The 14,671-nt window shown below is 39.6% G+C and overlaps 1 protein-coding gene across 3 annotated transcripts in view; it reads right to left on the bottom strand.

Annotated features, from left to right (window-relative positions):
• PRPF18 (pre-mRNA processing factor 18) overlaps positions 1-13,487 on the bottom strand; it is a 40,414-nt gene extending 26,927 nt beyond the window's left edge. The window contains exons 1-4 of one of the 3 annotated variants that reach the window (XM_032473724.1): positions 13,277-13,487; positions 3,108-3,185; positions 2,966-2,992; positions 306-410 (exon numbers count right to left, since the gene is read on the bottom strand). In XM_032473724.1, the coding sequence (XP_032329615.1) occupies positions 306-410; positions 2,966-2,992; positions 3,108-3,185; positions 13,277-13,342 (276 nt within the window). In that variant the 5' untranslated portion in view covers positions 13,343-13,487. The remainder of the gene's footprint in view (positions 1-305; positions 411-2,965; positions 2,993-3,107; positions 3,186-13,276) is intronic. The other 2 variants (XM_014559774.2, XM_006173653.3) reach the window with 2 other exon arrangements.
• Positions 13,488-14,671: the final 1,184 nt, after the last annotated feature.

The following is a 14,671-nucleotide window of genomic DNA, read 5'->3' as shown; positions in this document are numbered from 1 at the left end:
TTAAAATAATTTAGACAAATAAGTATAATTATTAAGAATATATGCATTTAATTATACTTATTTAGAATGTGTTTAGTTTTTAAAGCTTAGAAGGATATATTCTTTAAAAAATTCAAGATAACAGCATGAAAAAAAGCAGAGATTAATTTAGAACCTCATGAAGAAAACTGGCTAGCTGCACAATATTTGAGTTCAATAAATCACCTTATATGGGAAATAATGACATAAAACTTACTGGAAAGGACTAGAGATAAATGCAAATGCTGTAGATTTTTTTTTCATGAAACACTCATATTTAAACTTACCTCTTGCCTAGAAAGAGTCATGGGTAATTTTTCTTCTGCCAGTTCAAGTTCTAATACTGGATTTGATGAAGTTAATGGTTTCTGGTCCTCCTCTTTTGGCTGTATCTACATTAATAGCCAAAAGAAACGAAATTCTCCTTTTAAAATATAATATAGTTAATCTTCATCATTCCATACATTAGTTATCCACCGAAATTAAACATGGTTTAAGTACTGAAGGTTTTCTAAATATTTCTCTGAGCAAAGAGCTCATAATCAATGTACATGCTTATGAGAGCTTTTCACACTTGTCTATTTCAGGAATGCCCTAAGTGGGAAGTGCACACAGGGGACAGCATTCTGGCTACGAAAGAGTGACATGAGCATGATGGTTTCCACAATCAAAAACTGAAATTTACATTCACCTTCTCCCTAGACTCTGTAATTTTTACTTTCTTCTTAAAAAACCGTCAGCATGCTTCTCCTCTTTGAGAAAATCATCTTACAGGGTTATTTGATCCTGGCTCTGGGTTTAAAATGAAGACCAAAGAAAAGAACTGCTTCCTAACAAAAACCTGTGAAGCCGCAAGGTCCAGCTTTTTCCTAACCTGATTTCTGAAAGGTGTTATTCCAAGTGCACAGGAATCACTGCTGGACAGGCAGAAACTTCCCGATGCGACACAGAACTCGCCCACAAACTGAGCTACAAGCCTTGCGGGAAAACAACGAAAACCAGCACCGCTCTACCCATACCACACAGAGTGCACATTTTTGTTCACATGAACCTGCAGGGGAAAAAAAACCTCTTCATATATTTTCTTGAGTCTGCCGCCCAAGCCACAGTTTACGAAAATTGAGTTCAGCAATTTATAAGCCCCACTCTGTGGTCTGTAAAAAGATATTGAAACATGGTTTTCCATCTGACCATATGACAAATCTAAAAGGCTAAAAGAAGTAAGATCAAAGAAGATCAACACTAAGTAAAAACTCACATGCAATTAAGGAAGGCTATATGGTTAAAATTACATAATTTATGATTCTATAGTTTTTAAAGGTTATGTTAACAATGTTAATGGTGCTAACATAAAATTTAGGTAAAAAAACTAAACTTTTATATCTTCACAAACCAAATTAGCATCAAGTCTTAAAAAATGATAACTAGTTTTTATAAAGGAATAATAGTAACACATGCATATTTTCATTACTACCGAGAACGAAATATCAAAAATGCTTTAGAAAACTCTGTGCTTTCTTTTTAAGCATAAAAGCAGGTATTTCACCCAAAATTTTGGGATGAAAAGCATTTTAAACTACAGAACGGCAGTTAATAGCTTTAAGGAAAAGATCTGAGACGTTCTGTCAGCTGGACTCAGCACTACCGGCATCTCTACAGTAACTATTCTGCTTCAGTGCTTTCCTCTAGAAAAGCAAGTACTGCCATGTCAGTGACGCAATCCAAACAAAGCGAATCTGCCACTGTTTCGAATTATTTTCCTACCTTATCAAAAAGTTGAAAAGGTTCAAATTTAGGGATCTGGGAAAGTAACAAGTCAGCAGGCTAATTCCGTGGCGAGTGACTCTTATTCTAGATCAAGTGTGGGTTAGACAATGTCAGGCAAGTGAGAGATGAGAATTCTTCTTGCCTGAATATCTATTCGGTGGTTATTTATACAAACTCATTTTAATTTCCGAGGCAAATGAAATCAATATATTTATGGAAAATATCAAAATGCAAATATAAACTTTCATATTTTAGAAACCTATCAGAAGTACAACTGCATTTTTAACACTTGCCCTCTCCCAACAGTACAAAATGAAACCAAATACATATACATACCATTTGCATTCCTCATGCTTCCTTCTAGAAATGCTATGCCAGATAAAATTAATTTCCAGAACTTTCCCCATAACATGCACAAGAATATTATTTTATATTGAGGTTGCACAAGCAAAAAGTTGATTTCAAATTTATGATTTGTCAAAACTATTTCAACAGAACCTCCAGACTGTCTTTAAAAAGTTATTAAAGTAGATATAGTCTTCTTTTAAAATAATTTAAACATAACTTCACCTCGTAACCTTTAACCCCTCCCAATAAAAACCCCAATACACTATTCAACTAGGTAATGTCATAGATAATTTTAGTCATGCTTCTAAAATATACAAAGTCTTCCAGACAACTCATTTGTTTCTAACAAATATTTCAACATCACACTTTCTATCCAATAGACTAAGCAGTGTTTGAAAGTGATACCTTATTACACAAAAGCATATAAATGTTACATGACACTGTATCTCAGGCAGAGGTATTTGGGGGCCAAAAAGGATTATTACCAATGCAAACATAAAAACAATGGCTTACAATATTCGGGAGAAAGCAGGGAAAATACCACTGCTAATGCCACTGTTGTTGAATGAATACAACTTTTTGAACCCTTTTAAAATGGACTTTTATTGGGAGAGGTGGGGAGAGGAGTGGTGGTGGTGATAAAAATGAGGCAGCATCAGATCCAGGACTTAATCTAGAAAAAAAAAAATTTCAAGCTTTGATCTCAAGCCACTTCATGCTGTCCACAAAAAGCCAAACCATTCCAAGCAAAAGGTCATGCATGTATTTTCCTGAATTCAAGATTTAAAAAAAAAACAAAAAACAAAAAAAACAGGAAGACAAAAACTCATACCTCTCCAGATGGCTTCTCATTTATAGGCTAATGTATAACATTGATAAATTGAACAGAGATCAATCGTTTTGTCACTTTAACAACAGCTGTACAAATTTAAGCTCAGAAATATACAATTTAACATAAAAGCAGGCATTCATACCTTGCAGCCACATCTTTCAAAATATGCTTCCTCTTCCTTTTTTGCAAGTTCACTACGCTTGAAATATTTTTTATTTTCCTATTGAAGAAAGAAGTAAGTTAATAACATGTCTTTGGGTAAAATTTCATGTCCCTTGATCAATAACCTGAAAACACTCCTCAGTTTTTCAAGAATCGGTAAAGTTTTTTGGTTCCACAGAGATTATACTGATTTCCTAGTGGACATACCACCTGTCCTCCACCTCCAGTCTAAATGCGAGGTATTTTCCTTGCAGCATCATTTTAGCAGGCATATCCAAGAGCACAAAGAAACCAGCCACATCTTTCAAATGTTCACGTTGTTTTAATTTCCCAGTGTTTGAATCCAGTTTCTACAAATAGATTCATTATGAACCACACAGAGGATGCTTTGACTATTTCTCCTAACAGAACCAATCAAGCAAAAATTATGATAGCTACAGCCGACATCTTAAATCTCATGACCAAGAGAGCCCAAGGGTGTGTCCAAATTCTTTTTTATCATCTGGAATCTTATGGAATGATTAATTATATTTGTATTAATCAACTTTTAAAAATAATCTAGGTATAGAATGGTTTTGGAGAGCTTCTTTAGGAAAAAGATAGTTCACAGGTATTTGTCTTAATATGATGTGATATTCAAGAGACAAGCCCTAAATCTATTATGGCAAGAAAAAAAAGAGTTAGTTCTTTCTATGCCATATATAAAATTATTCTTTTAAACATGTTGATTGCCCACTGTGGATCAGGTGCTCCTGCAACACAACTGCCACCCAGATCTGGGTGCCGTGACGATCAACATGTTAAAAATGCAGTCCCTTGATCATTTCATAACGTATACATTTTCCATTGGGCCTTTCACCCTGGCAGATTTTAGAGACAAGCTGAACGGTGTACATAAAGGGTGCGTCTCCTTTTAAAGACAGAACCTAATTCCTGCCCAGTGCTTCACAGATGTTGTTCTGGACTCTGTCCAGGTTGTACCGTCTGGACTATAAACTTGAGATCCACAGGTCTGCAGTGCACAAACCCGGAACAGCGGCCCATGCTAACGAAGGAAAGTTGAAGTTAACAACAATGTGCAACATGATTGTCAACATTTCCTTAATCAGAATCACCATTCCTTCAGTTATGCGAAGGTTTTCAGTGTTTATGTAAATGAGACATAACCATCATCAACAATTCTCCAGAAAAGCACTGGAGAACTAACACACACACAGCCTGGATACGCAAAGCAAGACAGTAAGTGTGAGATCACAAACCATGTGGCAGGGTCAACATCTTGCTAAAGAATGGAAATAACCCTTAAAAGTCTCAAGTAATAAACCAAATGGCTGGGCACCCAAATACAATTTAAAGAGACACGATGCTTTTCAAAGTGAAAGGACTGTAAACTGTCAAGGGATCCGCTGGCGAGACAATGTTTCCTCAGTGATGTTAACCAAAGTAGAAAATTATACCAAAAGCTACCTTGCACAGTGAATTCTATTTGCTTCATAATTATATATATTTATATGACTATATACAAAATTATGTTAAAATGTACGCAAGAAATAACTCTGTCTTATACAAACTCTATAAGGAAATAAGGTTAAACATACACTTACTATACAGTCCAACCATCCCACTCCTAGGCATTTTCAGAGAAAATAAAATGTATGTCCCAACAAAAGCCTGTACACCGTGTTCACAGCAGCTTTATCGTAGCAGCCAAAAAATGGCAACAACCCGAATGCCCATCATCAGCAACAAACTGGGACATGTCCATACAATCAATGGTAGAGTACTGCTCAGTAGCAAAAACAGTGAGGTCCTGGTGAGGACGAACGCATGACTGAATCGCAACATTATGAGGATGACTGAAAGAAAACCGGTGAGAGAGAGAGCATGTTGAACAACTCCATGTACGTAAAACTCTAGGAAACGCAGACTAACCTGAAGTAACAGAGGACAGATGCCGCCGCCTGCGGACGGGTGGGGAGGGCGCAGGGAGGGGCGGGGAAGCGGGATTTCCAAGGGGCACCCAGGTGCTCGGGGGCAGATGGGCTTGTTCACTCCCTTCATTGCAGCAGTCGCCTCACAGTGTAGACGTGTCAGAACTCACCAAGCTGGACACTCTACATATGGGCGATTTACTGTATGTCCATTATACCTCAATAAAGCTGCTGCTCCAGTATAAAAAGCCAAAATTTTGCATTTGCAGCAACATGGATGGACTTGGAGGGCATTAGGCCAAGTGAGATCAGTCAGACAGAGAAAGACAGTACTGTATGACTTCACCTGTATGTGGAATCTAAAAACTACAACTAGTGAATATAACAAAAAAGAAGCAGACTCACAGATACAGAGAGAAAGAACAGTGGCTGCCGGCTGGGAGAGGGAAGAGGAGAGGAGCAATATCGGGGTAGGGGGCTGAGAGACACAAACTATTATGTGTAACATAAGCTACAAGGATGTACTGTACAACATGGGGAATACAGCCAAGATTTTATAACTATAAATGGAGCGTAACCCTTAAAAAGTGTGAATCACTGTACTGTACGCCTGTAACAGATAATACTGTAGCAACCATACTTCAATAAAAAAATAAAAACAAATAAAATTTAAAAATAAATAAATAAATAGCCCAAGAAGAGTCAGGAGAATGAGAAGAACCAGGGAAAGGAGAGAGGGAAGAGGAGAAGGAGGAAAGGAAGAGGAGAAAGACAATTTAATAAAAAAACAAACACCAGTGGCAGAAGTGGTAGCGTGTACACGGCCCGACTTCACAACCGGCCAGAAGGCGACAGCCATCAAGATAGCGTGGCACTGGCGATAAGGATCACCAGATTACTCCCAGAGAACAGAGCACCCAGAACAGAGCCACACTTAAACTATTACTGATTTCTGATGACGCCAAAACCATCCAGAGGGGAGAGGAAAATGTCTTCAGTATATCGTGCTGGAACACCTGGATACGCACATGGGAAAAACAGGCCACGCCCTTACCTCACATCATACAGAATATTCATTCAAAAATTTTTTAAACTGTTTTTCACAAGAGAGAAAACCATAAAGCTTTTAGAAGATATTATAAGAAAGTATCTTACTCTCTTGAGTACATGTCTAGGAGTGGAATGGCCTGATCACATAGCAGGCTTATGTTTAACTCTTGAGACACTGTCAAACTGTTTTCCAACAGATTGTACTATTTTATATTCATAGATAGGATACAGAAAACAATAACCATAAAAAACTGATAAACTGGGCTTTGTAAAAATTAAAAGCTTTTGCTTTAAGAAGATGAAAAGAAAACCCACAGTCTGGATGAAAATATTCACAAAACATGTATCTGACAAAAGGACCAGCAACCATGATATATAAAGATTTCCTTCAAGGTAGTAAGAAAAAAACCAACCAACCCAATTAAAAATTATACATGCAATTTTAACAGACACTTCACAAAAGATACACAGTCAAAAAATACACGAAAAGTACTTAATATCATTATTATCAGGGAGATGCAAATTAAAAACACAATGAGATACAACAACACATCCACCGGGACGGCTGGAGTTGAAAGACTGACAACACAAATTACTGACACAGTGGAGAGCATCTGAACTCTTCTTATTTTGCTGGTGGAGGTGCGACACGGTCCTACCACACTGGGAAAAGGTCTGGTAGCTTTTTATAAAATTAAACCCCTAATATACCCCATGACCCAGCAATTTCGCTCTCCAGCATTTTCCTAAGAGAAATGAAAATATAAGACTTGCACAAGAGGGTTCACAGCAGCTTTCTTCAGACTCACTAAATCCTGGAAACAGCCCAGGTACCCATCATCAGAACAGATCAGCAAACTGGGTACATTTGTATAAAGGAATACCTATCAGCAATAAATGGAATAAACAACAGATACAAACAACAGCATGGATAAAATTCAAAACATCATTCTGATTAGACAAAGTGCAACATAAGAGTACGTAGCAAGATCCCATTTACGTGTCGTTCTAGCGCACGCAAAACCAATGGACGGTGGAACAAAATCAGAATGCTGGCTGCTTCTGGGGGTGGTCGGGGCGACTAGGAGGTGGAATGAGGGTCATATTCTGCATCTCGATACAGACTGGGTTACACAGGGGTATGCACTTGTCAAAATTCACTAAATGGTACACTTACAACTTGTATATTTCTTCATATGTAAATTTTTGCATATGTACCCAGAAAAGAACAAATAATGAACACTAATTAATAATATACATGCCAAATCACATTTTGGCTATTTTACATATTCAGGGGTAAAGTGTACCACTGTCTGTAAATTAGTCTGAAATGCACACAGATCAGCACATTGTTTTCACGACCCTATCTGCAGCTGGGAAACACCGGTTTATGGATTTGCTGTTCCAGAAAAGCCGCCTCACCTGTGGTTATTTCAAGTGGTGTCTCAGGTTTTATGGTTACTGTGTGTGTGACAGGTGAAACGGTAATGACGCAGCTTGTGAGCACCCACTGTCAAACTATGGAGAAGCTACCTCCCACCATCCTAAAATGTTCTGCCTGTTGTACTGTTCTGAGGTGGAGGTCGTCTCTGCAATGCTAGACAGGCTGATGGATGGATATACCATGATGGACAGATGGACAGCTAAATGACAGAGCAAGCATATTCAAATGTTAACTGCAGGTTTACTTGCAAAATCTAGAAGGTAGGCGTATGGGTGTTCACTGTACAATTCTTTTGAGTTTTCCGTACATTTGAAAATTTTCACAGTGAAATGTTGAGGAAAACAATCTTTGCAGGAAATGTCAAAACATGGGATCAGCAGGGCAAACTCCCTACCACACTGCTTTCTGACTATACTAAAAAGAACAGTGAAAGGCTCCCCTTGACCACTGAAGAAAGAGAGGCGCTGGAGAGGATGAGAGAAGAGAGGACTGGAGAAGGCACTGCAAGTAGAGGTAGGAATGAGCGTGGAGAGAGGCCAGTTCAAAGACCTGAGCGAGTGGAAACGGTTCAGGAGAGCTGGCACAGCTGACTGGTGCCAGGGATTACTGGGCGCAGAGATTTTCACCAGCCTGGAAGTGATTAGATCCTGACCTCTGTGAGTCAAAGATCTCTTTAACAGTCTCAACAGCAGGAGGAGAAGAGGGGTCATATACATACATACATGCCAAATAGTTCATCTTTCAAGGAGCTGATGGATACTCTGAAGTCCATCCAAAGGCTCCACTTCAGAACCTCTGATACTGATGGTAACTGAAATCTAGAGACGAACATGAAATTAAAGAGAAGTTTTAGTGAAATGAGAACACCAACATTTAAGGGACAAAAAAAAACCAAGCAATTAAAAAGAAAAGAATAAATCTGTAAAGGAGATCAAGAATAAGCAGCCTGAGAAGCAGAAGAAAAAATAGGACGCTATGGTGTGAGAGATGCCAAAGGAAGAGCGAAGACAGTGGACAGTCAAGAGTGTAACTGCTGCTGAGGTTAAGAAAGCATGGGGGTCACTGTGGTCCCTGGTCAGCACAGATTCAGTGTGATCGTGGGGGCAGAAATCAGGTTAAGGAGTGAGTGAGAAACAAAATTCATTTTAAGAAGCTCAGCTGTCATGAAAAGACAACTGTGTTAAAAAAAAAAAAAAAAAAGAGAGAGAGAGAGAGATGGGAGACATTTGTATGTTTGGGTGCTGATGGGGCTAAGCCAGTAGAGATTCTGAGGGCACAGGAAGAAAAGAGACAAGTGATATTCAGGTTCTGATGATGCGAACAAAGATAAAAGTTGGGATCCAATGTCTAAGGGGAAGGTTTGATCCAACACAGAGCCAATATCTCACCCACTTTAACAGAGGAAAGGTGAGAAATAACAGGAAACATTCAATACATAGTGGGGGGAAAAACAAAGCTAAAATTCTACCCAAAGCGCATCCTCACAACTACAATTGATCCAAGTGCTAACTAAGCCCTATCGAATCCCTGCAGCAGCCAGGTCTTCCCCACAAACGAGGCTTTGCAGTAGACGACGCTCCATCCACACTGGGCCCCAAGGCGCTGGCCTCCCAGCCACAAGGATACCACACGGACCTCCGAGCAGCGGCACCAGGCAGTGCACCAAGCCCAACTGGTGGGGGGCTGTGTCGGGAGCTCCTCCAGCTTTGATGAAGCTGCGCATTTACTACCCAACCATCAGACTAACAATAAAAAGCTGGGACACCACTCAAAGTGACCAAAGAGGGGGTGGTGCTTCTGGAGAAACAACACAGACAGGAGTTTTCCAGCTATAGACAGGGTAGTGAATTCACTGATTCCCCAACTAGCGTTTTTTTTTTTTTTTTAAGAAACAGAATGGATTAAACAATGAAACTTACACAGAATAACACGTAGTTAAGGTAAAAAAATGTTGCCTGAAACTTTTTTCATACGTATCAGATCAAAATATAAACTTCTTTCTTACTGTGGCTGGGGCAGTGAAAAAAGTTTGAAAGTTACTGACAGACACTATGATACAGAAAAATAAATGCTATAAAAGCGAACGATTCTCTATAAAATTACACAGCTGCAAAGCAAATGACTGTCTTCCCAGGCGTAAAAAAGTTGTCCAGTTCCACATAGTCTCCTAGGTCACGCTGCGGCGCTCACCTACAAGGAGGGGGTGGACTGAGGATCTCTCCAGCTGACCACGGGGCAATGAGAAAATCATGTAACCCCAAGTCTCAACCTCACCGTCCATGGAAAGAGCACATTAACTGCCCTACACACCCATCAGCGTTGTTGTAAAGCTCAAATGAGAAAGCAGAGTACAGTGCTTTGAAAAATACAAATCACGTGTTAATCTAATTGTGAAGCAATTTAATTCTTAGATTAACCTTATCCAAACTACTTCTACGTTCACAGGGTGGGGATAAACAAACAGCCTGTCTGCAGTGGTTAAGAGGGCAAGCTTCAAAGTGGCAGAGATGGATTCAAGTTCAGGCTCTATCTCTCACCAGCTGTGCGATTCTGTAAATCATCTAACTTCTTTCAGCTTCAATTTCCTTGTCTGTAAATGGGAGTAACAGAAACTTTACGGGACTTCTGCACAAATTAAATGAGATATTGGATTACTACTTGTGCCCTGCAGATGACTATTACTGGAACTATGATTTTTGGTATTTTAACCCCCATTTCATGTATATCCTTTGCTGGTCTTAACTGGGAAGCAGTCTTACCTTCTGGCCAGGGTTACCTAAGTAGTTAAATCAACCATTAAATTACAAAATAAAAGACATGGTTTATATACACTGATAAATTAAAAACAATTAAGTAGAATTAGTGTTTAATTGATCATTTTTAAAGACTGGTCTATTTCCATGACAAAGAACCTGATGATGCAAACATGGGCAGGCACTGTAAACCCTGAGAGTGAGCTGAGCTTTCTGTGATTCAGTTTTCCCTCTAAAGCACTTCAGATTTCAAAACCTGGCCCTAATACCCACTATGCATTCCAACATCTAAATTAGCTTTTCCAAATACTCTGAAGCCACTCATCATAAGAAAAAGGCCCCTGAGTTACAGACAAAAATATTAAGTTACAAAAATGGACAAACCTCCCCCCAACCCTGGCATTTGCTAAATAACATTCTATTTAATTAGCTCCACCTGACCAAGAGCTTTTACAGTTTGATGATTATGAAATCTGCCGTTTACCAAGCTAACAATCCCAACTTATCTTACATCCAAAGACCTAAGTCAGATGTTCTCAAAGTGTGGTCCACAAGACCTCTGGGGTCCTTAAGACCCTTTGAGAGGGTCCATGAGGTCAAAACTATTTTCAATATTAAGGCAGTACTTGCCTGCTCACTGTGTTGCCATTTACAGAGGATGAAAAGCAACAGTAAGTCTCCTGAAGCCTCTGCAGGAATCAAGACAGTGGCACTGAACTGTACCAGCAGTCTTGATGCACTTAATCACTTAACTATATCCTTGATAAAGCAGTAAAAGCACTGATTTTATTAAGCCTTGCTCCTTGACCACATCTTTTTAATATCCTGTGTGACAAACAGAAGTATACATAAAGCACTTCTCGTTCATACGAAAGTGTGATGGGAGTCAGAAGGAAAAGCACGTGGGTGGCTGAGTTGTTAACTAAACCAGCCTCTTCTTTTTATGGAATACCACTTCTACGTGAAAGAACACCTGACACAAACTACAGCTGGCCTTCCATATTCTCTGGTTCTGGGGCTACAATGAACTGCAGATCAAAAATATTCCAAAAAACATTTTTAATTCCCAAAAGTTCCAAAAAGCAAAACCTGAATTGGCTGCGCCCAGCAAACTACATAGCATTTACATTGTATTAGGTATTACGAGTAATCTAGAGATGGTTTAAAGTATACAGAAGGATGTGTGTAGATTGTATGCAAATACTATACCATTTTGAACATGGGACTTCAGCATCTTGGATTTTAGTATCCAAGTGGCGGGGTGGGAGGTGGAATGTGTCCAGAAACTCATCCTCCATGGATATGGAGGGACAACTGTATAGTTATTCAGACTCTGGTATTTGGCAGATAACTTCCAAAAACTGAACAAAATGAGCCTGTCACTTCAAGGAAACAACGGATACTTTGTTGCCTCTGCCAAAATTTCAGCTTTCTAGTGAAAATTTAAATTGTGGACAATTGAGATCCATCACCATAAGCTTGACGGCTTCCCAATACTTGGAGACATTACTCATGAGATCAGTGATATTAAACACAGCTGACCCTTGAACACCTGGGGGATTAGGGGCACTGATCCTCAAGCAGTCAAAAATCCCCATAGAACTTTATAGTCAGCCCTCTGTATCGCATCTGCAGTTTCAACCAACCCTGGTCATGTAGCACTGAAGTATTTACTGGAAAAAATCCGCGTATCAATGGACCCACGCAGTTCAAACCAGTGTAGTTCAAGGGTTAACTGTAATGTGATTTTTTTTAAGTACTGTGCAGTAAAATCTCAACATTTCGAAGAACTGCACAACTCAGTGAACACTGTTTTCCAAATGACCAATGAATTATTATTTGTGTTTTAAAAAATCTTTCAGCTTTAACTTCTAATAGTAAATATGCATAAACACATAAACAAAAGCACTTTAGGGACCCTCAGTAATTTTGGTGAGTGGAAAGAGGTCCTGACACCAAAAGCTTTGAGAACAGGCGATCAGGGCTGTTATGCAATAAAGTGATGGAGGTCAAATGAAAGAAATACTACAATCACGTCAATCTTTCTCCTCTTTAGTAACAGGCCAAAGAGTCTTAACCTTTTCCTTTAGGGAAGAGCTCACCAATGAACTTCTGTATGCGCTGGGAACGGGTGAGAATTTTTTAAATCGGGTTTTACTGATGCAGAAATCAAATACATAAACCAGCCTTAAAAGTTCCCTGAGCAGGCAAAACCAATTCAGTCAAAGCTCAATTTAGCTTATTTTGCAAGACTAACTTAACCTGGGTATTTCCTGCTTATGAGGCAAGGCAAATCATAAACAAAACTTAAGCTATTTCCCAAAAATGATATGAAGTAACCACTAACCAACTCCCTATCATTTTAAGAAAATTCTAATATTCTAACCACTGTGAAGAATAAACAGTCACTGCCTCCCCTTATACGAGCTGCTTTTTAACAACCTACCCCTGAGCCTTATCCCATGTTTTGGTGGGTGAACTGTCTTTTGGGTGCATGCGCGATCCACTTGCACTAATCACTACTTCTGGGATTCGATGGTTTTACTTCAGCTATTTATAAACTTCTAACACTAAAAAGAAGGAACTAAAGGCTTCTAAAGATTAATTCTGAGTCTGTCTCCCTTTACGTCCCCGTTGGGCACAAACCCTTAGTAAAACGACAGAGGTGAACGGCCAGAAGAACTGGGGCACGGCCGAAAAATACAGACAGATGGGAGTGAGCATAAGGGACAGTTAAGGGGCGAAAATGGCCAAAATCTGGGTTTTCCTGTGATTCCCACTTCCATCCCAAAGGCTCCCGAGTGAGTGCCAAGGGCACAGTGGGCCGAGAGGGAGCCGCTCCAGGGTAGCGGCGGGGCTCTCGCTAAGCCCGCTCCAGCGAGGACCCTTTCGGCACCGCGCCCCCCGCCCCTCCCCCACGCAAACACTCAGCCCTTCCATCGCCGACGCCCCAGACCCCCAGGATCCTCACCACCAACAGCTTCCTGTCCTCCACCAGCTGCCGCTTCCGGAGGATTTCCGATTTCAGAATGTCCATCTTGCTGCCCGCGTTTAAGCTAGAGCTTCCCCTCTCCTGCTCCTCGGACCAAGCCCGCACACCCAGCCAGCCGCCGCGAACCCACTACATGGAGACAGCCCCACAACCGGACGACAACAACTGACAGAGGCCCCTTCCGGCGGAAGCCGGGGTGAGCGAGAGGACGGGGAAGAGCGCCCCGGGGGGGGCCTGCTGTTGGCGATGCCGCTGAGGATTAGCGCCCCCTGGTAGAGCGACGAACGACGGTGGACTGAAACGGGAGTGTTCTGAAGCCATGCTGCATTTTTTAAAATAAGTTTGATACCTAAATCAACTATGGTTCAACTTTAAAAGAAGAAAAAAGTTATTGTACCTGCTTGTACTGCTAGTTCAGGTGCAAAAGCCTCAGCGCAACACAATTATTGAATTAAGGCCAGATCCTTATAGAAGAAGTTGACATCAGAGTTCCTGAAGTTACCTGCTTGTCAAAATTAACGTGCTAGAGTGAGAAACCCAGAACAGTAATACTCACTCATAAGTACAGAGTGAAAGACGTGCATTGCTAGCCTGTGGAATTTCCTGTCAACTTAGGCAACTGGATCCATTTAAATCACTTCAGAAGTAAATTTGTCTCTCCTTAGGTCTAGATTGCTTACATATCTTGGTGATAATCGATCATTTACCCCAACAAACTGAGATAATAATCTCTTTGGTTATGTGTTCAGCAATCAAGATTTTCTGTGAGATGATCAGAAATGTAGTCAGAAATTCTTTTATCTTTTAAAGTCCAATCCAAGAAGAGCAATTAAATTGGGCAAAAAAATATATATTAGAGATTTTAACTTTTAAAAGACTCTAAAAACTGTTTACTATGCATTTATTTTTGATTTTATGCCATTGAAACTGTTTTTAAATTTCTAGTTAGATCATAACTGAAAAATAGCTGACATTTCCACACTCAAAAAGATAGACATTATTATTCAGTTCAGTTGGTTGATAAAGCAATATAAAAGACAAAATTTTTTGCTTCAATTTACAAAATATTTTTATTATATCTGTGTGTGTGTTGGTTATAGTTCACCTAAAAGATATCTCTGCCAGAAATAAATCAACATAGGAAGTTAATTCACTCTCTGACCTAAGATGCTTTGCTCATTTTTAGGCTTTTGAAATCTTAAGATATTTTACAAAGAAAAGGTCCTTAAACTAATAAACGGCAAGATTCTTACATGGGTATCTGTTTCCTGAGTCACTTACAATTCAATAAGCAAATAATAATTTATTAGCATTTTCCTGATTTAAGGCTTAGAAATTATGACACAAGTTGTCACAGGTGATTGTAACAGCAAT

The sequence above is a fragment of the Camelus ferus genome, chromosome 35, assembly GCF_009834535.1.
Source record: "Camelus ferus isolate YT-003-E chromosome 35, BCGSAC_Cfer_1.0, whole genome shotgun sequence".
NCBI lineage: Eukaryota > Metazoa > Chordata > Mammalia > Artiodactyla > Camelidae > Camelus > Camelus ferus.
This window is presented reverse-complemented; position numbering and strand designations above follow the sequence as displayed.